This window comes from Bos indicus, chromosome 4 (genome assembly GCF_029378745.1).
Source record: "Bos indicus isolate NIAB-ARS_2022 breed Sahiwal x Tharparkar chromosome 4, NIAB-ARS_B.indTharparkar_mat_pri_1.0, whole genome shotgun sequence".
Classification (NCBI taxonomy): Eukaryota; Metazoa; Chordata; class Mammalia; order Artiodactyla; family Bovidae; genus Bos; species Bos indicus.
Genome location: NC_091763.1, coordinates 33,024,064 through 33,051,954, shown reverse-complemented (window position 1 = coordinate 33,051,954; position 27,891 = coordinate 33,024,064). Strand labels below are relative to the sequence as shown.

Sequence of the window (27,891 nt, the reverse complement as noted above, 5' to 3'; positions counted from 1 at the left end):
CAGCGAGAGAAGCCGCTGCAGTGAGAAGCCCGAGCATTGCAACTCGGCAGTACCCCCACTCACCCAAGCTAGAGAAAGCCTGCACGCAGCAATCAAGACCCAGTAGGGTCAAAAATGAGTAAGTGAGAACAAATTATATGTGAAATAAAGTCATAGGAAATGCAAAGGATCCCAAACTGAAACAATCTTAAAAAAGAACAAATTCGTAGGACTCACATGTCCTGATTTCAAGCTCACTGCAAAGCTACAGTAATTTAAGGCAGTGTCATCTGGACTAAGGATGATGTGGCACCATCATAGACACACAGACCATCAGAACAGAACTGAGAATCCAGAAATGAATACACACACGTATGGGTAATGGATTTCAACAAGAGTTCTAGGACCATTCAGTGACGGAAAGAAGAGTCTCTTCAACAAATGGTCCAGGGACAACTGACTACATACAAAAAGAATGAGGTTGGAACCTTAGTTCCCACCACATACAAAAATACATATACCTTGGATACATATACCTACACTTAATACATATACCTGTACTTAATACATATACCTTGGATTAGGCAGCATTTTCTTAGATGTGACACCAAACAAAAACACAAGCAACCCAAAGAAAAACTAGATAAATTGGACTTTGTCAAAATCGACAACTTTATAACTTAAGGAACATTAGCAAGAAAGTGAAAACACACACCTCAGAAAGGGAGAAAATACTTGCAATTTGTATTATCTGATACAGGTCTACAATCCAAAATAAACATAAAGAATTATCACAACTCAACAATAAAAAGACAATGCAATTTTCAAATGGTCAAAGGATCTGAGTAGACATTTCTCTGAAGGTGATATACAAATGGCCAATAAGCACATGAAAGAAAAAATGTTCAACATTATTATGCATCAGTGCAGTCCATGTCAAAACCATAAAATTCCACATCATACCTATTAGATGGCTATTTCAAAAGACAGACAATAAATAGTGTTGGTGTGGGTGAGGAGAAAATGAAACCCTCCCTGCTGGTGAGACTGTAAAATGCAACCGTCTGTTCAAAAAAAAAACCATAAGTTTGGCAGCTCCTCAAATGGTCAAACATATGATCCAGCCAATTCTGTTCTTAGTTATATACCCAAGAGAAAAACATAAGTTCACTCAAAAACTTGTACATGAATGTTCACAGCAGCAGCCTTCATCAAAGCCCCAAAGTGGAAACAACCCAAATGCTCAGATGGCGAACGCACACTCCGTGGTGCAGCCGTACAATGGAATGCTATGTGAGCATAAAAGGAAACGAAGCAACTGATGGATGCTGCGGCGCGGAAGAACTGTGAAAACACGCTAAGTCAAAAAACCAGGCCCAAAAGAAGCTACACTTTGTATGATTTCATTTTATGAAATGTTCAGAACAGAAAAATTCAAAGAGAAGATAGGTTAGTAGTCACCAGGAGGAGGGGAAGGAGGAATGGGGACTGAACCCCAGTAGGTACAGCAGGGCTTCTCGACTAGGTGATGGCCATGTTCCGAAATAGACAGCGGTGATGGTTACACAACGCTGAATATGCCAAATACCACTGAAATGTATGCTTTAATATGGTGAGTTCAAAAATTTTGTTTTATAAAATGATGGATTTTATGTTATAAGAATTATAATGAAGGTTTTTTTTTTTAAGTCTAAAAGAACTTTAAAAATAAAAGTGCTAAGAAATATGGACAAATGTGTTATAGTTTAATTGTTGGCATTCTCTTTTTTTCGGGGGTTTTTATTTTTTTTGGTTAGACTTGATGCAATATGTAGCTGTTAGCATAGTAGCAGTCACATATGAAAGGCTTAATACATGCTTCCTAAAAAAAAGACAACTTTTCAATCTTCCTATCAACAACTGTGGTACATTTTAACTTATAAAATTTTTTAAAAATTTAATCAGTAGGAATGTAGAATTTCCTTTTATTTTATACCTCTTTACTATATCATTCATTAAAATAAATCCTTGAGGAATGTAGGGGCCTATATAAAGGCATAAAAGGTTTTTCTGTTTGAATCAAATTTTAGAATACAAGCACATAATTCTTTTCTTCAAGTAATAAGTAACAAATCTCTATTTCTTAAGACTTGTCATATACAGATGTTAATACTTTTATCTAAAAATGTGAAAAATATGTAAAAGTAATGGTCATTTACAGTTCCATCATTAAATTCACCACTTCAAACAATACATTTGATGTATTTAATTTCCAGTATTTGTTTTTAGAAGGGAAAAACATTTATTATGTTTGTAAAAATGACATATTCATTATAAAAATTTAATCAGTGCAGTAAAGCACAAAAGAAATTTCAATGAACTTACCATCCAGCTTACATTCAACAAGAAAAGTAGGTATAAAGTACATTATAAAATTGGGATGATGTCATGAAAGTCTTTAAATTAAAATTTTTTCATTTTTACTGTGATGCAATGTAAGAAACAGCCAGGAAAGGAAATGCTGAACTTCCGAGACATTTTTCTTCCTGAAGAGTCAGTATTTTTTGAAAGAGTAATCTATGTTGAGAAAGCATTAAAATGTATAGCTACCCATCAAGTTTAAGTGTTTTCTAACATGTATCAATTCTAGAATTATCTATTGAACTCTTAAAATTCAACAGTTAAAAAAAAAAGGAATTCAAGTCGAGAATAGACTAAGACAGGAAGAGATATTTCACTGGAGGATATTGATGGCAAGTAAGTTCACAAAAATGAACGTCACTTGCCATCATGCATGCTCAGTGGCTCAGTTGTATCCGACTCTTTGTGACCCCATGGACTTTAGCCCAGGAGGCTCCTCTGTCCACGTAATTTCCCAGACAAGAATACTGTAGTGGGTTGCCATTTCCTCCTCTAGGGGATCTTCTTGACCCAGGAATCGAACCCATGTCTCCTGTGTCTTCCTTCACTGGGAGGCAGATTCTTTACCACTGAGCCACCTGGGAAGCCCATCAGGAAATGCAGATTAAACCCATGGTGAGATAGTACTGCACACCTATAATAATGCTAAAATAAAAAACCGTGACAACACCGAAAGGTGGCAAGGATGTGGACAAATGGATTGCTCATACATTGCTGGTGGGAATACAAAACGGAACAGTCACTCTGAAGAATAGTTGGGCAGATTCTTAAAAACCTAAACATGCAACTACCATACAGCCTAGCAGCTGCACTCCTAGGTATTTATCCCAGAGAAATTAGGACTTAGGCTCACACAAAACCTGTAAATAAAGGTTCATAGCAGCTTAGTCCATTTCAGCTGCTGTACCAGAAATACCATAAACTGGGTGGCTTATAAACAACAGAAATTTGTTTCTCATGGTTCTGGAAACTAGGAAATCCAAGATCAAGGTCACTGCAAATTCGGTCTCTGGTTATAGTCTGTCTCCTGGTTTCTATACAGTAGTCTTCTCATTCTGTCCTAACAAGACTAAAGGGGGAAAGGAGCTCTCTGGGGTCTCTCTTTAAGGGCACTAATCCTATTCATGAAGCCTCCATCCTCATACTTAATCATCTCCCAACGCCCACGTTCTAATATTCTCATACTAGACATCTGGTTTCGACAGATGAATCTAGGGGAACACAAATGTTCAGTCAACGGTAGCAGCTTTACAGTCTTCAAGTGTAAACCAACCCAAACGTCTCTCAATGACTGGTTTCAAAACAAAACAAAAATGATATAGCACATCCATACCATGGAATATTCTTAGCAATAAAAAAAGCAAAAATAAAAATTCAAAAAGCAATAAAAAAAACAGACACATAACAACTGGGACAGATCTCAGGGGAATTATGCTGAGTGAAAAAATCCAATCCAAAGAGTCCATGTACTATCTTAATACTCTTCAAAGAGTCCATGTACTATCTTAATACTCTTCATGATTTTATTATACAATATTATTCATAATTTCATGACAAATTATAGTAACAGAGAACAGATTAGTGCTTGCTGTGAGTTAGGGAAGGGGCAGAGGCAGGGCATGGCTGGGAGGGAGGTGGGTATGGTTATAAAGGGCAGCATAAGGGATCCCTTATGTGAAGGAACGGTCCACGTCTGAACGGTGGTGTGTATACATGGACCGACACATGTAAAATGGCATAAACTAAAAACACACACGACTGAGTACATGTAAATCTGAGTGAAATCAGGGGATTATGCTGTCAATTTCATAGATGTGATATTGTACAGTTTTGTAAGATGTTGCCCAGGAGGAAAACTGAGTGAAGGGTATATGGAGATCTCTGTATTATATATTAAGCTGCATGTGAATCTATAATTACTTCAAAATAAAAAGTTAAATTTTAAAAAGAGGGTAGCTAGAGAAATTCTTCAAAGTGATAAGCATTCAGGGAAAAGTACAGAATGTAAACAAGTATTAAGTGGACAGAATAACCTTGGATATACATAGTTTTGTGCTACTTAAGTATATCTCCAGGATAAATTTACTGGATTAGAAAATAAAAGCATATGCAGGATTGTGTCAACTTTACATTAACTTGGAGAAAACTCGAAAGTATTTCTTTCCATTCACTTGAGTCTGCTTTTATATTTCTTAAAAATGGTTAGTGCTCTCCTGAGATAGGAAAAAATTTAACAAGAAATGTACAATGCCTAAATGTTTTATCTTCTCTGCTATTTAAAAAGTTTTTCTTTTTCCCTACTAAGAGAGTCACTGGTTATCTGTACCACATGTGAAGGCTACTGATTTCTGTATAATTTGATATCCTGTTACTTTAGAAGACTTTGCTTTTTAAACTTTGCAGTTCATCTTTGAGTTTTCTATTTCTGGCTGTGCTGGGCCTTTGCTGCTGCACACAGGTTTTCTCTCATTGCAGCCAGCAGGGGCTCCTCTGTTACAGAGCCAGAGTACACAGGCTTGAGGAATGCGGGCTTCAGGAGCCTGCAGCTGTGGGCGCAGTACTTGTGGCACACGGGCTTAGTTACTCTGTGGCGTGTGGGGTCTTCCCGGACTAGGGATCAAACCCGTGTCCCCTGAAGGTGGATTCTTAACCACAGAGAAGCTCCAAGGCTTTTTTTTATTGTCTAAATTAGTGTTATTTATCTGTGCTTCCCAGATTCATGCTATAAATTCTAATATCCAGTTCTCATGTCCCTAGAAGTTTCTTCTTTAAATGCACTGGCTAAACCTCCAGTATAATGTTAAATAGTGGTAGAAACAATGGGTATCTCAGCATTTCCCCATTAGGATGCTGGTTTTAGGACAGACATACACACATATATACATATTCATGTAAGGTAAGTATTACTTAGGTCTTCTGTCTTGAATGTTTGTCACGCAAGTGTTGAATTCTGCCCAGGGTATTCTGGCATCTGTGGATGATAAATCTTTTCTATCTCAGATCTATTAATATGGTGTATCATATTAATAGATTTCCTAATACTGAATCAATCTTATGTTCCTGATCATGGTGTATCATTTCCTTATGTGGTGCTAGATTCTGTTCACGAATACATTATTTAAAATTTTTATAAGTGGTATTGACCTATCATTTTTTTATTTTTTATACTGTATTTATCAGGTTATACTTATTCCCTTAATTTTTATTTGCTTTCCTCCCTTTATGGTTGAATTATCTGGGTCTCTTTTAATTAAAAAGGTTTCTTGATTTATTAAGTAAATATCTTTTCTATCCTCTATCTCATTAACTTGTGATTTTATCTTTATTATTTTATTCTTTGTGCTTTTTTATTTACTTTTTGGTTCTTTTTCTAGTTTTAGGGGCTGGGAAAACTCATTTATTTTCTTCCCTTTTTCAGTTCAGTTGCTCAGTCATGTTCAACTCTTTGCGACCCCATGAACCGCAGCAAGCCAGGTCTCCTTGTCCATCACCAACTCCCGGAGTCCACCCAAACCCATGTCCATTGAGTCAGTGATGCCATCCAACCATCTCATCCTCTGTCGTCCCCTTCTCCTCCTGCCCTCAATCTTTCCCAGCATCAGGGTCTTTTCAAATGAGTCAGCTCTTCGCATCAGGTGGCCAAAGTACTGGAGTTTCAGCTTCAGCATCAGTCCTTCCAATGAACACCCAAGACTGATCTTTAGGATGGACTGGTTGGATATCCTTGCAGTCCAAGGGACTCTCAAGAGTCTTCTCCAACACCACAGTTCAAAAGCATCGATTCTTCTGCGCTCAGCTTTCTTTATAGTCCAACTCTCACATCCATACGAGACCACTGGAAAAACCACAGCCTTGACTAGACGGACCACTGTGGACAAAGTAATGTCTCTGCTTTTTAATGTGCTGTCTAGGTTGGTCACAGACAAGTAAATCTCACAAAGTCTGCTATGCAGAGTCTTCATTGGCATTTTTTAGAAATACGTACTTTCAACTTATATTTCTCTTTCACCCAAGAGCTGTTCAATAGATGGTTTATTTACCCCCAGGTGAAAGGCCCCTTTAAAGAAAAAAATTAACAAATTCTATGACTCTTTTGCATTTTGATCAGAGTACTACCTGTAATGTATGTACGTCCAGCAGGGATGCTGGCCTGTCATTTTCTTTTTTGTGTGATATCTTTGTCTGGTTTTGGTATCAGGGTGATGCGGATCTCACAGAATGAGTTCAGAAGTGTCCCTTCCTCTGCAGTTTTTTGGAATAGTTTCAGAAGGAGAGGTGGTGACTCTTCTCTAAATGTTTGGTAGAATTCACCTGTGAAGCCATCTGGTCCTGGACTTTGGTTTGCTGGAAGTTTTTAAATTATTGATTCGATTTTATTACTGGTAATGCATCAGTTCGTATTTTCTATTTCTTCCTGGTTCTGCCTTGGGAGATTGTACATTGAGGACTCTGTCCATTTTTTCCCTTGCTCATCCATTTTACTAGCTTCCGTAATCTATTATGATCCTTTGCATTTCTGTGGTATCAGCTGTAACTTCTCCTTTTCCATTTCTGATTTTATGGATTTGGGTCTCATCTTTTTTTCCTTGATGAGTCTAGCTGAAGGTTTATCAGTTTTGTTTATCTTTTCAAAGCGCTACCTTGAATTCTTAAAACCAATGCAGTATTCTTTAGGGTAATTAGGTTCACAGAGAAACTGAGCGTGAAGGTACAGAGACTGTTCACATGCCTCCTACCCCCTCACGTGCACAGGCTCCCACTATTAACCTCCCCCACTAGACTGCACATTGTTACAACGGAGGAACCTACGCGAACACATAATCATCACCCAGAGTCCACAGTTAATATCAGGGTTCACTCCTAACACTGACCACCCTATGGGCTGCACAGTGGATAATGACACGTATCTACCATTTTAGTATCACTGGAGCCATTTCATGGCCCTAAAAGTCCTGTATGTGCCACCCATTCATTCCTCCCTCCTCCTCCACTCATTTCTATTTTTGTCCTTAACAAATTTCACTTTATTATTATTTTTGGCCACACCACACAGCATGCAGGATCTTAGTTCCCTGACAAGGGATCGCACTTCACACTCCCAGCAGTGGAGGGGCAAAGTCTTAATCACTGGACCACTAGGGAAGTCCCACATTTGTTTTAATAGTATAAAAATATTCACTATTAATATAGTCTTCCTGATATTAAAATGCCTAAAATTAGAAATTAGATTAAAAGTTTGAACAAGTGTATTTTTATATGAAAAATCATCGTAAAGAAATCCACTCATAGTATTCATTAGGCTTTTAAAACATACATACTCTAAATAATGACAGTTTACTCTTTTCCATCGACATTAGTGCCACTATGACACTCTAATATGCTACCTTTATTGTTCAGATCATCAAAGAAAGATCCGTTTGTATTTAATATACACTGTTTACTAAACTAGCAAAACAGACTAAGGCCCTTTGAGAACATGTCAACAACTATCTTAAAAGAAGCAGGAAATTCATTTTATCACAATTTTCCCATTGCCTGAGACTTCTGGTTAACTGAATTTTTACTTTATACTACCAGTAATTTGTTCCTCACAGTCTATGACACTTATTTATTATATATACTTATTCTATCAACTAATATTTAATGAATATCTATAATTCATCAGACTCTAGCAATATACTGGTGAAAATATGGATAAGATACCCCACCCTCATGTGTGGTGAAAGCATTTGTCACCCAGTCGTGTCTGACTTTTTTGACTCCATGGACTGCAGCAAGCCAGGCTCCTCTGTCCATGCAATTCTCCAGGCAAAAATACTGGAGTGGGTTACCATACCCTTCTCCAAGGGATCTTCCCAACCCAGGGATCGAACCCAGGTCTCCCACATTGCAGGCAGATTCTTTACTGTCTGAGCCACCAGGAAGCTACCCTTAAAAGCTTACATCTTAGTGGGGAGCTACAGATAAGAATCATACCATAATGTATAGCAATATGTACAGTAAAGTGCCTGGGATGGGGTGGACATGGAGACAGGTGGTGAATTAAGGTACGGTAGCCAATGAAAACTACTTTAAAGAGCTGATATTTGTCCAGAGACCTGATAAACAAGTTGCCATGGGAAAACTTTAAGAAAGGAGTTTCAGGGCAGTGGGCAAAGGAAGTGTTAAGATAGCTGAGGCAGAAACCAGCCTGGAGGGACAATCTGGAGGTCAGTTTGCTATGGTGCGGAGAACAAACCAAAGAATGGACCGACACGAGGCAGAAGCTGGCAAGGACCAGATCACGAGGAAGCCACGAAAAGCAGTTTGGATTTGACTCTGACTGGCACTGAGAGCAGTTACAGAATTTCAAGGCAGGTGGCAAATAGATTCCAATTTATGTTCTTAATGGTTAAGGAAAGCAGTCCATCCCAGAGGCTTGCTTCAGGTGGCCTAGACCACAGGAGTAGTAATGGGGAGGCTGAATCAACACACGCAGCACGCGTCGCGTGGGAAGCGGACAGAACTTGCCAACAAACTGACTTGCAGTTGGAGGGCAAAGAGCAGCGTCTAGGATAACGCCTGTGGTGGTGTCATTTACTGCAACAAAGACGACAAAGAGAGGAGGCACAGAAGAAAACAGTTCCTCTGAAGTAAGGAAGGGTCTGTTTTTCCCTAGCCCTCACCCATCACCAAGCCTGGAACTGAGAAGAATAGAGGAAAAATATGTGAGCATCAGATTATTCCAGCACCAGCTATCCAATCCAAAGTGTTAGAGTCACACACCTAGCCTATACTTGAGGGGTGGGAGTGGGAAAGGAAAGAATTTCAAACCAGCTATTCTACTGAAGTTTAAAAGCAAGCAGACTGTGTCTCAGAAACTGAAATGTGATCATACGATTGAAAGTGGCCTCAAAAGTTATGAAACTGGATCAACATATTGCTCATGAAGATGCAACTCAATGGAAAGAGGGGTACTTAGAACACAGCTGAAAGCAGGCAGGAAAGAAGACTCTTCTATGTTTATTCCCCAAGTTTTTCAGCATATTCAGAAAATGAAGTACCAAAAGGAACTCAAGAATGAGTAATCATCAGCTGGATCAAAAACTGCTGATGACAAAGGACTGATGTCAACAATATGGCAGCGGTTGATCACCTTCATAAAATGCATTTTGGTAAGTAGCAGAGACTCAAAAGCCAAATTGGGGAAAAAAAGGCAAATTGGAGTGGGTAAAAAAGAACATAGGAAGTGAGGAAATAAAGGTTAACAGCTACAGAATATCTTTTGAGAAGTTTAGCTACAAACACATGAGATAAAAACAAGAGTTGACCCTTTTTAATCATAATGGCAGCTCAGCTTCACAGAAATGTCACTATTATTCTTTAGCAATTAAAACATGTACAGTGCAGGAAATCATAATTTTCAAGCAGGTTTTTTTTCTTACCTTCACTGATTAAATTTAACGTGTCTTGTTTTCCGTCTCCTTCTTGTGACTGACCTGGATCCAGTGAAGTCTGAGAAAGGCTAACCTCAGCTGATAACTGGTCAAGGCTCTGATAACTTTTTCTGTAAGACAAAGGTGAAATACTACTTTAACTTCTTCCCACAATAAAAAAATTTCTAGAGATATTCTTTAATGGTTTTCTCCAATTTACTGAATTTCAGGTTCATTTCTCCCCATCTGCCCCCAAAACTTCATCTGTATCACGGCGGCAATAGAAACTGTTGTACTTTTCCCTCCGCCCTCTTTGGAGGTTGTTAAATCCACTAAAACAGGAAAAGAGAAACAACCTGTCAAACAAATTCAATTCCTTACATCAATTTTTGATGATCAAGTTAGTAAAGAAACAGGCACTTCTGGTCATTATCAGTTGTCAAAGGTGCAGAAAGTCTCAAGTCTCTCAATACACAAATGAAACTGAAACTGGCCTAACTTTTGTTGTGAGGACTGTCTCCTAAGCACAATACCTTGGGACTGTTACAGATGATTTTTACATAAAAATAACAAATTATTGTCATCAATTCCTGTCACTGAGAAATTTAAAAAATGTTGGGTAGTAAAATACCTGTTTGTTAATACACTTGCAAGATGATTAACCTCCTTCCATCATCTGTTGACACCTGTGAGCCCATTTTCTTTTTTTTTAAATTTATTTATTTTTAATTGAAGGATAATTGCTTTACAGTATTGTGTTGGTTTCTGCCAAACATCAACTTGAATGAGCCCATTTTCTATTAAACAAATTCACTGGAAATAAATTATAACAGATGAAAATTCAGTTATGAATGGAAAGTTAATGAATGTAAATGTTCAAATCTTCCTCATATTTGTTTTGTCAACATAAAACCAACTCAAAGAGATATATGCAGCTGTGGTATTACTGACATTTCAGGTATGTGACAAAATTCAGTATTATTTCTAAATATAAATGATCCAGGAAGAGGAACACATTTTTTGGGTTTAACATTTATTTCCAAAGGTAGTCAAACCCTATCTAATTTCCTAGAAGTGTTATAATAATATTGTAGAAAATATATATAATCTAAGTGATCTATTACATAGCTCTTCTCTGTTCGTACATACAAGAGGAGGCTCAGAGATTTAGCTGGTGTGTGTATATTAAGTATGAGGGGCATACACCTGGCACCCATTTGTTTTATCCTTTAAGAAATGAGGTGAAGGATGAGGTGATAGAATAGCTTCCTAGCTTACAATGTGAGCACTTTCTCACTTTACACAGTGATGACTTTTCAAATGTTTAGAGTATAAAAGTTCTTACTCATAATTTTAAATAGCAAGATAGTCTCTGTAGGAAACTTCAGAGATAATTATAACAGATAACACACATATATAACATGTAACAAAAAATGATACCTGATATTTATATAGCACTTACCAAATGGTAGGTTCTGTTCTACATGTACATATATATTAATGTATATGGCTCATGGCCATATATGCTTATGGCCTTAATGCTCATGGCTACCAGAAGAGGTTGGAATTATTATCATGCCCACTTTATAGAAGAGGACTGGGACACAGGAGATGAGATTTGCACCTGGTAGCCTGGCTCTAATTCTCTCCCCATAATTACTACACTATCTCCTCTCTAGTGTAAGAAGAAAAGACTCGGCTTCCTATTAGAAGCCCTTCTTAAACAGCAGCTCAGTTTGCTAAGACAGATCATGGAAACTATACTGTATTTAATCAAAGCACTGACAATTTCCCTTGATTTCCAGTAAAATTTTATTTCTTTAGCTATGGCAGAAAGCAGGAATGGAAGAATTTAATAAAGGAAGGTATAAATAAGTTTCTTTTCCAAGTTATTTTTCTGTGTCTAACTGGTAGAAGACTTGCCTTTTAAAATGAAAGGCTTAGGATGTTTCTGATGCTGCTATTTCACTATAGGAAACTTGTTCATATTGATATTATTCAACTAAAAATGTATGCATGGAAATATTTACAAACAACAGAATACCCAGAATTAAAAAGTCTCTGTGACTAAGGACTGAGAACTCGGTGGCACACATTTACAGGCTCTCCAGGACTGGGTCACCCACTGAGGGGGAAAAGTGCAGGAAGACATCCTGTGAGGGGTGTGCTTCCTGAGTGACCTGCTGAAGTACTTTCAGAGAATCGCACTTCCACATCCAAAGTGACTTCAGGACCTCTCTACCCTTTAGGGAATAATCCTTGAGTTTACAGGCTTTATGTGCTTCACCAAATGCCAATGGAAATAAAAACAGAATTTGGGAGACAATGATATTCTGAAGCAAAAATAAAAACTCCAAGCCAAAACTAAGCACCTTATTCATAAGATATTATGAATAAGACATGAATAAGACATTATGAATATCTTATCAGTACTATACAATATCTTCCTTGCATGAAACTATTTCCCAGCATCTGACAGGAATCTAGTTCAGCTGCTTTCAGTAATGACAAAGAATGGCTTTGGGTACCACTGTTTTTTGTTTTTTTTTTTTTTAACCATTTTTGCAATGTAACCAGCAACTCCATCTGACAAACATTTTATTGTCATGGAGTAAACTGTCTATTGGAGTTCTGTCTTTAAAAGTCTTATCTTGGAATCCTATACTCACTAAAACCACACTGTAAGATTTAAGGGTATCCCATAGCTAAGTCAGGCTTCCCTGGTGGCCTCAGATGGTAAACGGTCTGCCCGCAATGCAGGAGACCTGGATTCAATCCCTGGGTTGGGAAGATCCCTGAAGAACGAAATGGCAACCCATTCCCGTATTCTTAACTGGAAAATTCCATGGACAGAGGGCCCTGGTAGGCTACAGTCCATGGGGTCACGAGGAGTCGGACACGACTGAACAATTTCACTTTCTCTCTTTCTTTTGTAGCTAAGTTGGTAAAGAATCTGCCTGCAATGTAGAAGACCCAGGTTCAATCCCTCGATTGGGAAGATCCTCTGGAGATGGAAATAGTAACCCAGTCCAGTATTCTTGCCTGGAGAATCCCATGGACAGAGGAGCCTGGCAGGCTACAGTCCATGGGGTCGCAAGAGTCGGACACGACTTCGTGACTAAACCACCACCATCACCAGATACACCAAACCAGGTAACAGTCTGCTCCTATTTCTCAGAGTTGAATTTTTTAAACAGCAAGAGCTTAATCAAAATAAGAACCCAGATAGTAAGAGTCATGCATTAACTATATAAAAGTTCGCAGTTTTATGCCATTACATTGTTAAATATAATTTAAAATTGTAAGAACTGTTGTGAGCACTTGAGACATAATAAAATTCACAGCATTCAATTTCTTACTATAGGAACATTTAAAAACCACTCAAATTCAAACTTCTATATATAGAACTGGGTACCAAAATAAAGGCAAATTAAAGGAAACTGAGTGATAAGTCAATTCAATGATAAGTAAATTTTTCTACAACCTTATACTTCATATCAATGCAGACACAATGTCGTGGCTAATCTACATTACTTATTTGCCCATTAGACATCTTGAGGTCAGTAATAATTTACATTATCTGGTAGTCACTGAACAATAGAGAGTGTGATAAACAGAAGAATAAACTATCCACATGTAGAAAATAGAAATATATGCACCCAATCTATACACAGAGGCGCATCACCGTGCATGGAAACTGTTCTTTTTATTCTTGGTTTAATTTCCACAGACGTATGTTTAAGGAACAAAGTAAGCATTTGTTATAGCAGAACATCTATAAACTTTTAATTTACTAAAAATGCAAGGGAGCTTAAAAGAGGACAAAATGTGAGTCAGGTCAATACAAAATGTAATTTGTAAAAGATTTCCACAACCTCGGTGCTTTAGACACACATGAGAAGGAGAACCTGGAATACACATGAAGTGATTATATCTAATGCACTGGAAATCATTAAGAAAAATAGGCCTAAGTTGTAGATCATGAAGGGCATAAAAACTTCATAATTCTTAATAATTTTGTGAATGGCAGCCAAATTGGGAGACAATAATAAATTCAGAAGACTAAAAAAAAGTGTAAGTGGAAAATATCTACATGGTGATGATGGATCTGATCTGGGATGGGAATAATCTAACAAAGTTATGCAACAGGTAATCTAACAAGTTATATACCAGATACTTAACAAGCTCATGTGACCTAGACTTTGCATATAAAGATATATATTAAAACAGAACTTAGTGGGGGAAAAAAAAGAATCAATTGCTCAGTGTGTGTGTTAGGGAGTGTGCGTTATATATTTATTTATTGTTGAGCTTTTACAGTAATGCCTTAAATGCCTGTAATGCTTTAAAAAATTTTAACATGATATGCCTATGTCTGAAATAAAGGAAGAGATATAATAAAATCCTGCATAACTAACCTTGTCAGTCTAAATAATCTAGAAATAAATTTGAAATGATATGTTTAAAGCTTTATAAACAGTGTAGTAAATGGAAATAAATTTAAGATCTCTTGTGAAAGGGGTCCTTCCATGACAAGGTGATCACAGCCAAGTTACCCAACGGGTCATTTTACCACAAAATTCATTACATCAAACAGCACGCTCTCTTTCTTCTAAAACCCAAGTGGGCAAATACATTTACAGAGCCTCTGGAGAAGTTAACTATAGACCTTCCATATCTTTAGCATGAAATTTCAATGACTCATTACAGCGTCAGTTTCTTTCTCCATATTATTAAGAGAGCTAATATTCCCTGTTAAGGAGGCTCTGGCTACCTCCTTCATGATTTGCAGTTTCTCACAAATGTTTGTTGGACTTATTTAAGACACTGATAAAATGAAGAGGAACTGGTGATCAGGTCAGTTCGATAGCTTTGGCCTGTATTATAAATTTGAGAACAAAAACTGTATCTTGATGCAAAGCTATGATGTGTCTCAAACATGATTTATATACAGCACTACTCTGTTCTGAAAATCCATTTCTACATGAAAATCTCCATTTCTACATGAAAAAGTTGGTATTATTTATTTCAAACAACTGGGAATTTGTTGGTCATTTTAAATTTAGATAGGGCTTTAAGAGCTCTCTAAGAAATAGCAGGATATCAGGTGAGTGGATACTGTCCAAACATGAAAGATGTAAGGCTATACAAGAGTCCAAACAGAAAAGGTTATATAGACTATAAATAAATAAAGACTTATCAGAAAGGGATTAGGTGCCAGGCAACTTACTATCTCCGAGGACTTACCACAGTTCCGTTTAAATAAGCATTACCCCCACCCCAGTATTACACGTGCAGAAACAAAAAGCAAGGAGTCACGCTTAGTGTTCAACAGCAAGGAAGCAACAGAAATACGTTCAAATCCTGACTTTAAACTCTAGGTACGGGCATCTCAGCACCGCCCCGAGTGTGTACTTTTGTTCAGGGATATCAGTTTGGCAACAGGGTCACAGAAAAGCAGTGCCAACATCAGAGGCCTGGCGAGATTAAAGACTGATGGTGCCAGGAAGGAAAGGGCATCCTTTCTTAACCTAACGGAGAAACCAAGTCAAGAGGGACAAAACCTGGATCCATTCTAAACAGCCAGTTTCGCTGCATTTTTTTCTGAGACTGTAATTACTCTTGCTGCTACTACAATATTTTGTAGGAGACAGCCACTATTACTACATGCGGAGGCAACCCAGAAATAAATCTTCCACTTGGATGCCCTCACTGGTTCCCCAGTGGGCAGCTCTAGGGGCAGGCAGTGGTATGTACATGTCTTTCTGCTAAAATATTTTACCACCCACTATATAAAGTGACAACATAGATATTGCACTAAAAAGCACAGTTACTAGTATTTTGTCAGGATATAGTAATATTTTTGCAGTTATAAAAGCAGGAGCATCTTACATTATAGATAAGCATACCAAGTATTGCTATAAATTCAGGTTTTCAATTATAAATCAGAAATACAAATAAATATTTTTGCATACATTAAATGTGTCACAGAAAGATAAAATTATATAATAGCATAATAAGATGTATTGTAGTTATTTATACCTTTCATAGGATATAAGGGAACTAGGTTCCAATCCATGAAAGACCCAGTCAACACCCTGACTCATACTCAGTGTGGTGCAGGAGGTGATGAAGAGAGTTCTACTGATTGATTTTGTAAATAACTGGCTCATATTTCCCTATTTATCTCTAACAATCAATGAAACTAACAGGCAAGTAAACATAAAAGCCTCCAGCAATCTTTTTTAAACAACAAAAGGTAAAAATTTATTTTGAGTTCTATCTCTGAAGTGAGAAAAATCACAGAGGAAAGCAGGCAGAAATAGGTCTGTGCTAAGACATTCCTTGTAGAAATGCCAGGCCACTAATTACCTAGTGAAAGGTGGCCTACGAAGCACAAAAATACATTGCTCTACCAGTGAAGGGCTTCCCAGGTGGTTCAGTGGTAAAGAACCTGCCTGCCAATGCAGGAGACGCAGGATACGTGGGTTCAATCCCTGGTTTGGGAAGATCTCCAAAAGTGGAAATAGCAACCACTCCAGTACTCTTGCCTGGTTAAATTCCATGGACAGAGGAGCCTGTAAGGCTACAGACCGCGGGGTTGCAAAGAGTTGGGCACGACTGAGTATGCATGTGCTACCAGTGAAATTTTAAAAAGGGCTCTTAAAAAAAAAAAACAAAACAGAGAAAAAAAACAAAAAGAGAGAGGGGGAAGAAAAAAAAGGAAGAGAAAAGAGGAGAAGAGAGGGAAGCAGAGGAAGGAGGGACAAAGGTAAAGGGAGAGAGAACCGAAGGAGATGGAGGGCGAGCAGGAAAAACTATCAGAAAAATCAGCTGAAGATATGACAATAAAGACACTGAAAATAATTACCACGATGGAAAGTGACTAAAAGCCAAAAGAAGGTAACGCGATTTACAAGTTCTGAAATGAAGAAAGAAAACTTAAAAAAAGAGAGGGAAAAAAAAAAAAACCCTAAAGAAAGAGAGCCTAAGATTTTGTAGCTCTCAACAGGGGAAACAGTAGCTAAGTGAAACAGTCCTGAATCCTGGGACAAAGAAATAGGAAAAGGATCTTGTGGCCATGGGTGGAGTGATTTTATCTTCAATATCCCCCCAAAATTAGATTTATTGAAAAATGAACCAAACTCTTTCAGACCCACCAAGAACAAGTAAATTCCTTTCTATCCTTTTATGACATGGAATTTTGTGTTCAAGCATGAAAATTAGTTCTAACGTAAAAACAACCACCACAGCTAGAATTCAAATATAGATGGCTCATTAAATACAAGCTCACTGACGTAACTGAAGGACTGGCTGAAGATTCAGTAGAGAAGTAGGTAGCTAGCTAATGTAATACTACATAGCGTTTCTCAACGTCTTTACTTCTCCAAGGTGCCTTGGCTTTGTAACATTACCACATTCACTGCCTTAATATAACCTTACCAAGCCAAAATAGTCTTAAATCCCACTTTTGCTCTGAGCTAATAATGAATTCAGAAAAGTATTAGAAACCAAAGTGGACAGTCATATGTTTCGGTACGACTAAGTTTGTAATTAGTTGGGGGAAAAAAAAAAAAAGTGTTACACTTACTCATACCACTGTTTATTGTGTTTTCGGTAAAGCAACGTATCCAAGGCAACAGCATTGACATCCAGAGCTCCTGGGGAAGGCCACTGGTTGGTGAGGTGGGCAGTTAACTCTTGTCTCGATCTTAAATCATTATTCTTTAGCACAGTCCTGTGAATATTAAGATGGTGAGTGCTTTTGTCTTCACTGTTCTGCAATGGCAGAGGAACCTAACGGTATCAATTTAGGCCCCCAAATTCACCTTTTGAAAATGGTATGTTAACAGACTGGGGACAGAACTACAGGAAGGCTGCTTGGGCTATGACTGTTCTGTCTCCTGCAGTATGTGTTTCTCATTGTTTCTCTACCTGCTGTAACAAATTGCTACCTGTGAAATTCAGGCTTCCTATCTTTTCCCCAGAGATATTACTGAAGGACTAAGGGACCCAAGCTGCACTTGACATCTTAACTAAAAATAATGGTGATATCCTAAAAGTTACAGGTGATCAGATGCCAATAAAAACATAAAAGAGAGTGGAGATTCCATCTGTATGATTATCTAGCTTCAAAATTCACAATGTTGAATAGTAAACAAAAGAATTAAATAAAAATAAAACATGGAAAAAGATAAAATAAAAACTATGAGGCTCCTGTAACTGTTTTTGATAGAAATGACTACCAGCAAATATTCATGAAAATAATTTCCTCAATGACAACTGCATTGAACCATATACTCTACTGGAAATTTTCTACAGAATGAAGCCACTGTAACAACTCATGGTTTTATTTTCATCTTTTGTAAAGCCATTATTCATTAATACAACTTGGAAAAGAACTAGCTTTCTGCCAAAATTTCAATTTCACAAAACTAATTCAATATTTGAACTGTTAGTTCAATTAAAAGCATAATTCATTTTGAAAAGCTCTAATTCTACCTCTAAAATATCTTAAAATATCACCTAGGCAACCTGCATTCTCAAGCAGGAGTCCAAGACTTTAGTGTCCCAAGGTTCTGAGCAATCAGCTCAGAAGCAGGAAGTAAAATGTGCTTGCCACTAACTTTCAGAGACCACAGTCCTGTTGTGGGTGGCAGATAGTCAGCAGTGTACTAGCTAGCAAGACAATCCTGCACTAGAGAAGGCCAATCTGCACACCACCACTGGCTATTAACCATGATTCTAATGGAGTAATCCCACTTTTAAATGTCTCTACAAGCTACAAACAAATATTCTGATTTTATAGAGATCTTATTTTATCTGTGTGCATTTAAAATATTTGTTCCACTATGCCCATAAAGAAACATTACCTGATGTAAACAACAGACTTTCTCCTAAAATTGGAATACTAGAAATGAAATAGGCAGAGTTGAGTGAGAATGTCTCCCATTAAGATACTACCTTAGGCAAGGTTCAACTATTTCATTTCCCTAGAGAAGGAATGAAACATTTTAAAAAGACTTCTAGGGTACTTTAACATTAGTTTTTACAAAAACAGTAAAGAGGGATTAGAAAACTTCTAAGATTGACAGAAAAATTGTGTAAAGCAGAAATGGTGGTTACTGGCCAGAGAATCTGTTAAAATAAACTATCTTTATTTTGGGCTCTATTACTACATTTTTCTCTTTCACATACTCCTCTTTAGGGTTTCCAGTGGATGTCACTGGAGAACAGAATCTCGAAGTCGTAACTGGCCCACAGGAAATATTCACAGCAGAATGCAAGAAAGGCACACAGGCATCTGAGGAAAGGACACTGGTTAAACTCAGTTAACGAAAAGTTGGTGCACCACCTCCACTTCAGAATATGTTGTGGAAAGTGAAAACTTTTACACCACGTAGGATGGAAAAAGGGACTGAATTTTCACAGAACTTTTTACACACTATTCGCCCGTGGATAATTTTTGCCCATTGATGAACTAGGTATTGTCTTTTTCTGTGGGAGCCTGCCTGGTCCTCTGGAACTGGATATAAGAGATTTCAGTGTATTGACCAGGCCTAGTTTTTCATCCACGCCACACCTGGTTCCCACCATCTGTGAGGAATGTGGACAGAGGAAATCCTAGCGCTTGCCCTGTGGCTGTGGAAAGGAAAGCTTCTGGAGGATCCTGGTAAGGGGGCCCTTGCTCTTACCACCCCCGTACACTAGGGGGCAGGCAAGTGGACTGGTTAGGTTGAGAACCCCACCCCTGAATTCTGAATCTTGACCAGAGTTCTCTTAGGGTGATAAATGACAAGCAGTTTATTTGTTCTAGCAGTGAGAGCCTGACCAAAATGTGCCAATAAAGAGACATTCCTATTTCCCAACCGTCTGAAGGAGCTCGGCCTGCTGCTAACATTTAAGGTTAATAATTCTACAGAAAGATGCACTAAGAGAAAATTGTTTAATTTACTAAGAAAGTAGAAATAATATATGTATTCCAGCTAATTTTTAACAGCTTTCCTGTAGTATCTACCTCTGAATTGGTAGATAACTAATTTCTCTTTAGATTCTCAGTAGGAATTATTTAGGAATTTGGCCACACCCACACAATTCAGTCTTATCCTCCTCAGCTTTACTGACGTATAACTGATAATTTAAAATTGTATACATTTAAAGTAAACAACTTGATGATTTGATATACAATGTGAAATAATAATCACACTCATGCTAATTAGCACATCCAACGCCTAACATGATTAACTTCTTTTTTTTGTGATGAGAACACTTAAGATCTACCCTCTTAGAAAATTTCAAGTATACAATAATGTTAACTGCAGTCACTTTGTCATGCATTAGATCTCCAGAATTTATTCATCTTGCATAATAGAAACTTTGTACTCCTGAACTTTATCTCCCTAAATCCCTGCCTCTCCAGGCTCTGATAACAATCATTTTATTCCATTTCTGTGAATTGACTTCTTTAGAGTCCACATATAAGTGGGATCATACAGTTTTTGTCTTTCTGCATCTAGTTTATTTCACTTAGCATAATGTCATCCATGTTGTCATGAATGGTAGGATTTCCTTCATTTTTAAGGCTGCATTATCATCCATTGTATATGTTTGTATATAGACGCAGAGTCTTTATATATCACATATTCTTTGTCCATTCATCCATGGACACATGGACACTGAAATTACCTCTACTTCTTGGTTACTAACGCTGAAATCAACATGACAGTGTGCTATCGCTTCAAGAGAAAGGCTTTAATCTCCTAGGCCTTCCCTGAGTTTCAAAGAAGAGACTCAAGCAGTTTTGAATTTAGGGAAATGAGGGAATGCAGACACAAAGGAAAAGCAGTCAGGAAACAATAGCTCACGTAAACAGAAAATCATAGCAGACTGACAAAAGAAATCAAAGATGATGTAAACAATTGGGGAGATATATCATGTTCCTGGATTGGGAGAAATGGACACTGTGAAAATGACAATCCTACCAGAAGCAATCTACAGATTCAATGCAATCTCTATCAAATTACCAATGGCATTTTTCACAAAACTAAAACAAAAAAATTTCACCATTTGTATGGAAACACAAAAGACCCCAAAAAGGCAAAGCAATTTTGAGGAAAAAGAATGGAGCTGGAGGAATCAACCTCCTAACTTCAGACTATACTACAAAGCTACAATCACCAAGACAATATAGTACTGGCACAAAAGCAGAAATATAGACCAAGACAGAACAAGACAGAACACCCAGAGATAAATCACACACCCATGGGCACCTTGTCCTTGACAAAGGGGGCAAGAACATACAATGGAGAAAAGACAGCCTCTTCAATAAGTGGCGCTGCGAAAACTGACAGCTACGTGTAAAAGAATGAAATTAGAACGCTTCCTAATACCACACACAAATATAAACTCAAAATGGATTAAAGACCAAATGTTAAGACCAGAAACTATAAAATTCTTAGAGGAAAACATAGGCAGAACTCTTTTCGACAAAAATCACACCAAGATCCTCTATGAGCCACCTTCTAGAGTAATGGAAATAAAAATAAACAAATGGGACCTAATTAAAAAGTTTTTGGACAGCAAAGGAAACTATAAACAAGGTGAAACTACCCTCAGAATGGGAGAAAATAACATCAAATAAAACAGCTGACAAAAGATTAATCTCCAAAATATACAAGTAGCTCATGCAGCTCAATACCAGAAAAACAAACAACCCAATCAAAAAGTGGGCAGAGGACCTAAACAGACATTTCTCCAAAGAGGACATACAGATGGCCAATAGTCACATAGAAAAATGCTCAACATTGCTCATTATTAGAGAAATGAAAATCAAAACTACAATGAGGTATTACATCATACTAGTCAGAATGGCCATCATCAAAAAATCTACAAATAATAAGTGCTGGAGAGGGTGTGGAGAAAAGGAAACACCCTTGAACTGTTGGTGGGAATGTAAATTCATACAGCCACTATGTGTAACAGTATTATTGTTGTTGTTCTTCAGTCACTCGGTTGTGTCCGACCCTCTGTAACCCCTCTGGACTGTAGCCTGCTGGGTTCCTCTGTCCATGGGATTCTCCAGGCAAGAATACTGGAGTCGGTTGCCATTTCCTTCTCCAGTATAACAGTATGGAGATTCCTTAAAAAATTAGGAATAAAACTACCATATGACCCAACAATCCTACTATTGGGCATATATTCCAAAAAAACAGTAACTGAAAAAAACACATACCCCAGTGTTCACTGCAGTACTATTTACAATAGCTAGGACATGGAAGAAACCTAGATACCCATCAACAGATGAACGGATAAAGAAGCTGTGGTACATATACAAAATGGAATACTAAGCCATAAAAACAAATGCATTTGAGTCAGTTCTAATGAGGTGGATGAACTGAGAGCCTATCAAACAGAGAAGTCAGAAAGAAAAAAACAAACATCTTATATTCATATATTAGGGAATATAGAAGGGTGGTACTGATAAGCCTACTTTGAGGGAGCAAGTGGAGACACAGCCACAGAGAAAAGACTTGTGGACACAGTGGGGGAAGGAGACGGTGGACCAATTGAGAGTAACATGGAAACATGTATGTTACCATATGTAAAATAGACAGTCAGTGGGAATATGCTGTATGATGCAGGGAGCTCAAATCTGGCGCTCCTTGACAACGTAGAGGGATGAGATGGGGTGGGAGGTGAGAGGGAGGTTCAAGAATGTTGATGTATGGCAGAAACCAACACAATATTATAAAGTAATTATCTTCCAATTAAAAATACAACACTAAAAAAAAATAGCTCAGTGATAAAAGAATCTTAATTCCTCCTCAAGGGATATACCTAACAACCTGCCACATATTTTTGAGTTGTTCTGTAAGACCCCCACCCAGGTGGGGGATGGGGATAACATGCTAGGCACAAGCACTGGACCTCAGACTGGCTGAATGGTTGATGATTAAGATTCCTGAAATACCACCCTGTTACATTACCACTAACCAATGAGAAGAAGGGCATGGCCCCTGCAACCCTCATCCCAACTGCTGCTTTTAAGAACACTGTGCCCTGGCCAGCCAGTAAGATGGATCTGAGACAAACCTTTGTCTTCCATCTTCTTGGTCAGCACCCTTTTGATCAACAAACCTTTCTTTGCTCCCAAGTCTGACTGTTCCGTTTGTTTGGGCTCACTGTGCGTGGCGCACATGAACTTGGGTTTGATAACAATCCTAATTTCCCTCCCTTTGGGTAAATACTCAGAAGTGGGGCTGATGGACCATACAGTAGTTCTACTTTTAATTTTTTCCCGGATGATTAGTGAAGTTGAACACCTTTCCACACATACCTGCTGGGTCATTCCTATGCCTTCTTTGGAGAAATGTCTATTCAAGTCCTTCACCTATTTAAAAAAAAGTTATTTTTGCTACTGAGTTGTATAAGTTCCTTAAATATTCTGGATATTAATTCTGTAAGGCAGCAATATCTGCCACCCTAAAAATGTGCCTCTTTGGCATGAGAATTAATTTAGGCTGATTGTTTTCAAGGAGGAAAAGATGGCTCAAAAGTCTTTCTTTTTACATTCCTCTTAGCTACCTAAAGAATTTAGATTCTGTTGCAGGAATAGAGCTATTACTGAAAATACATACAAAGAATATGTACTCCAAGTCCATGTTCCAACCACTGATGCCAAAGAATCTGAAATTGAACAGTTCTATGAAGACCTACAACATCTTCTAGAACTAATACCAAAAAAAAGACATCCTTTTCATCACAGGGATTGGAATGCCAATGTAGGAAGTCAAGAGATAGCTGGAATAACAGGTAAGTTTGCTGTCAGAGTACAAAATGAAGTAAGGCGAAGGCTAACGGAGTTTTTCAGAGAACACACTGGTCATAGTAAACAACCTCTTCCAACAACACAAGAGACGACACTGCACATGGACATTGTTGTTGTCGTTCAGTCGCTAATTCACGTCCGACTCTTTGTGACCCTGTGGACTACAGCACTGCCAAGGCTTCCCTGTCCCTCACCATCTTCTGGAGCTCACCCAAGTTCATGTCCATTGAATTGGTGGTGTTATCCAATGATCTCATCCTCTGCTGTCTCTTCTCCTTTGCCTTCAATCTTTCCCAGCATCAGAGTCTTTTCCAGTAAGTCGGCTCTTCCCATTATGTGGCCAAAGTATTGGAGCCTCAGCATCAGTCCTTTCAATGAATATTCAGGGTTGATTTCCCTTAGGATTGACCAGTTTGATCTCCTTGCTGTGCAAAGGGCTCTTAAGAGTCTTCTCCAACACCACAGTTTGAAAGCATCAATTCTTCAGCACTCAGCCTTCTTTATGGTCCACTCGAACATCTGCACATGACTACTAGAAAAACCAGAACTTTGACTATACAGACCTATGTCAGCAAAGTTACGTCTTTGCTTTTTAATAAGCTATTTAGGTTTGTCAAAGCCTTCTTTCCAAGAAGCAAGTGTCTTCTATTTCATGGCTGCAGTCACCATCCCAAGTGATTTGGGAGTCCAAGAGAAAACTTGTCACTGCTTCCATGTTTTCAACTTCTATTTGCCATGAAGTGATGGAACCAGATGCCATGATCTGGGTTTTTTAGTGCTGAGTTTTAAGCCAGCTTTTCCACCCTCTTTTACCTTCATCAAGAGGCTCTTTAGTTCCTCTTTTCTTTTGGCCATTAGAGTGGCATATTCTGCATATCTGAAGTTGTTAATATTCCTCCCAGCAATCTTGATTTCAGCTTATACCTCATCCAGCCCACCATTTCACATGATGTACTCTGCATAGAAGTTAAATAAACAGGGTGACAATATACAGCCTTGCCGTACTTCTTTCCCAATTTTGAACCAGTCAGTTGTTCCATATAAGGTTCTAATGGTTGCTTCTTGACCTGCATACAGGTTTCTCAGGATGCAGGTTAGGCGGTCTGGTGTTCCCGTTTCTTTAAAAATTTTCCACAGTTTGTTGCAATCCACACAGTCAGAGGCTTTTGCAGAGCCTAAGTTCCACTTGACTTCACATTCCAGGATGTGTGGTTTTAGGTGAGTCATCACACCATCATGGTTATCCAGGTCCTCAAGACCTTTTCTGTATAGTTCTTCTGTGTATTCTTGCCACCTCTTCTTAATCTCTTCTGTCTCTGTTAAGTCTTTACTGTTTTTGTCCTTTATCATGCCCCATCCTTGCATGAAATGTTTCTTTGGTATCTCCAACTTTCTTGAAGAGATCTCTAGTCTTTCCCATTCTATTGTTTTCTTCTATTTCTTTGCATTGTTCATTAAAGAAACCCTTCTTATCTCTCCTTGCTATTCTCTGGAACTCTGCATTCAGCTGGGTCTATTTTTCTCTTTCTCTCTTGCTTTTCACTTCTTTTCTTTCCTCGACTATTTGGAAAGCCTCCTCAGACAACCACTTTTCCTTCTTGTATTTCTTTTTCTTTGGGATGGTTTTAGTCACTGCTACTGTACCATGTCATGAACCTCTGTCCATAGTACTGTCCAGGTACTGTCTACCGGATCTAATCTCTGGAACCTATTCATCACCTCTACTGTATAATCATAAAGGATTTGATTTAGGTTATATCTGAATGGACTAGTGGTTTTCTCGATTTTTTTTATTTTAAGCCTGAATTTTGCTATAAGGAGCTGATGATCTGAGCCACAGTCAGCTCCAGGCCTTGTTTTTGCTGACTGTATAGAGCTTCTCCATTTTCAGCTGCAAAGAATGTAATCATCACTCTGATTTTGGTATTGACCATCTGGTGATGTCAATTTGTAAAGTCATCCCTAGTGTTACTGGAAGAGGGTGTTTGCTACGACCAGTGTGTTCTCTTGGCAAAACTTTGTTAGCCTTTGCCCTGCTTCATTTTGTAGTCCAAGGCCAAACTTGCTTGTTACTCCAGGTATCTTCCGACTTCCTACTTTAACGTTCCGATTCCTATGATGAAAAGGACATCTATTTTTGTGTGTGTTAGTTCTAGAAGGTGTTGTAGGTCTTCATAAAATTGGTCAACTTCAGATTCCTTGGCATTAGTGGTTGGGGCACAGACTTGGATTACTGTGATGTTGAATGGTTTGCCTTGGAAACCAACTGAGATCATCCTGTCATTTTTGAGACTGCACCCAAGTACTGCATTTCAGACTCTCTTGTTGACGATGAGGGCTACTCCATTTCTTCTAAGGGACTCCTGTCCACAGTAGCAGATATAATGCATGAATGCTTAATTCCTTCGGTTGTGTCTGACTCTTTGTGACCCCATGGATTACATAGCCCACCAGGTTCCTCGGTCTATGGGATTTTTCAGGCAAGAATACTGGAGTGGGTTGCCATTTTCTTCTGCAGGGGATCTCCCTGACCCAGGGGTCAAACCTGTGTCTCCTGCATTGCAGGCAGATTCTTTACCACTGAAGGTTATGGTAGATATAATGGTCATCTGAATTAAATTTGCCCATTCCCATCCATTTTGGTTCACTGATTCCTAAGAAGTTGACGTTCACTCTTGCCATCTCCTGCTTGACCACATCCAATTTACCTTGATTCATGGACCTAACATTCCAGGTTCCTATGCCATATTGTTCTTTATAGCACTGGATTTTACTCTCACCACCAGACACATCTAGAACTGGGCATTGTTTCTGCTTTGGCTCAGCCTCTTCATTCTTTTTGGGGCTATTCCTCCTTTCTTCCTCAGTAGTATACTGGACACCTTTCAACTTGGGGAAGTCTCTTCTTTCTGTGTCATATTTTTTTGCCTCTTTATATAGTTCATGGGGTTCTATCGGCAAGAATACTGGAGTGGTTTGCCATTCCCTCCTCTGGTGGACCATGTTTTGTCAGAACTCTCCACTATGACCATTACCATCACATGGACATCACCAAGTGGTTAATACAAAAATCAGATTAATTATGTTCTTTGCAGCCAAAGATGGAGAAGCTCTATTCAGTCAGCAAAAAACAAGACCTGGAGCTGAATGTGGCTCAGATCATCAGCTCCTTATAGTAAAATTCAGGCTTAAATCGAAGAAAGTAGGGAAAAACCACTTGGCCATTCAGGTATGACCTAAATCAAATTCTTTATGATTATACAGTGGAGGTAATTAATAGATTCAAGGGATGAGATCTGGTAGACAGAGTGCCAGACAAATTATGGACAGAGGTTCATAACACTGTACAGGAGGCAGTGACTAAAACCATCCAAAAGAAAAAGAAATGCTAGAAGGAAAAGTGGTTCTCTGAGGAGGCTTTACAAATAGCTGAAGAAAGAAGAGAAGAAAAAGGCAAAGGAGAAAGGGAAAGATGCAGAGTTCCAGAGAATAGCAAGGAGAGATAAGAAGGCCTTCTTAAATGAACAATGCAAAGAAACAGATAGAATGGGAAAGACTAGAGATCTCTTCAAGGAAATTAGAGATACCAAGGGAACAGTTCATGCATGGATGGGCTTGTTAAATGACAGAAATTGTAAGGACCTAATAGAAGCAGAAGAGATTAAGTGTTAAAGTGCTGCACGCAGTATGGCATCAAATTTGGAAAACTCAGTAGTCACAGGACTTGAAAATTTCATTTGTCATTCCAATCCCAAAGAAGGGCAATGTCAAAGATTGTTCAAACTACCATATAACTACACTCATTTCACGTGATATTCAGGTTATACTCAAAATCCTTCAAGCTAGGCTTTAGCAGCACGTGAACCAAGAACTTCCAGATGTACAAGCTGGGTTTAGAAAAGGTAGAGGAACCAGAGATCAAATTGCCAGCATTCACTGGATCATAGAGAAATCAAGGGAATTCCAGAAAAACATCTACTTCTGCTTCATTGACTACACAAAAGCCTTTGACTATGTGGATCACAACAAACTGTGGAAAATTCTGAAAGAGATGGGAGCACCAGACCACCTTACCTGTCTCTCAAGAAACCTGTATGAGGGTCAAGAAGCAACAGTTAGAAACAGACATGAAACAATGGACTGGTTCAAAATTGAGAAAGCAGTAAGACAAGTCTGTATATTGTCACCCTGTTTATTTAACTTCTATGCAGAGTATATCATGAAAAATGCTGGGCTGGATGAATCACACACTGGAATCAAGATTGCTGG

General features: G+C 38.3%; 1 protein-coding gene across 5 annotated transcripts in view; it reads right to left on the bottom strand.

The window, feature by feature from the left end:
- The window catches only part of RUNDC3B (RUN domain containing 3B), a 167,284-nt gene that overhangs the window by 7,243 nt on the left and 132,150 nt on the right, over window positions 1-27,891 (bottom strand). For 3 of the 5 annotated variants that reach the window (XM_070787619.1, XM_070787621.1, XM_070787620.1), the window contains 2 exons: window positions 17,386-17,532; window positions 9,804-9,925 (listed from right to left, as the gene is read on the bottom strand). In XM_070787619.1, the coding sequence (XP_070643720.1) occupies window positions 9,804-9,925; window positions 17,386-17,532 (269 nt within the window). The remainder of the gene's footprint in view (window positions 1-9,803; window positions 9,926-17,385; window positions 17,533-27,891) is intronic. The other 2 variants (XM_070787622.1, XM_070787623.1) reach the window with 1 other exon arrangement.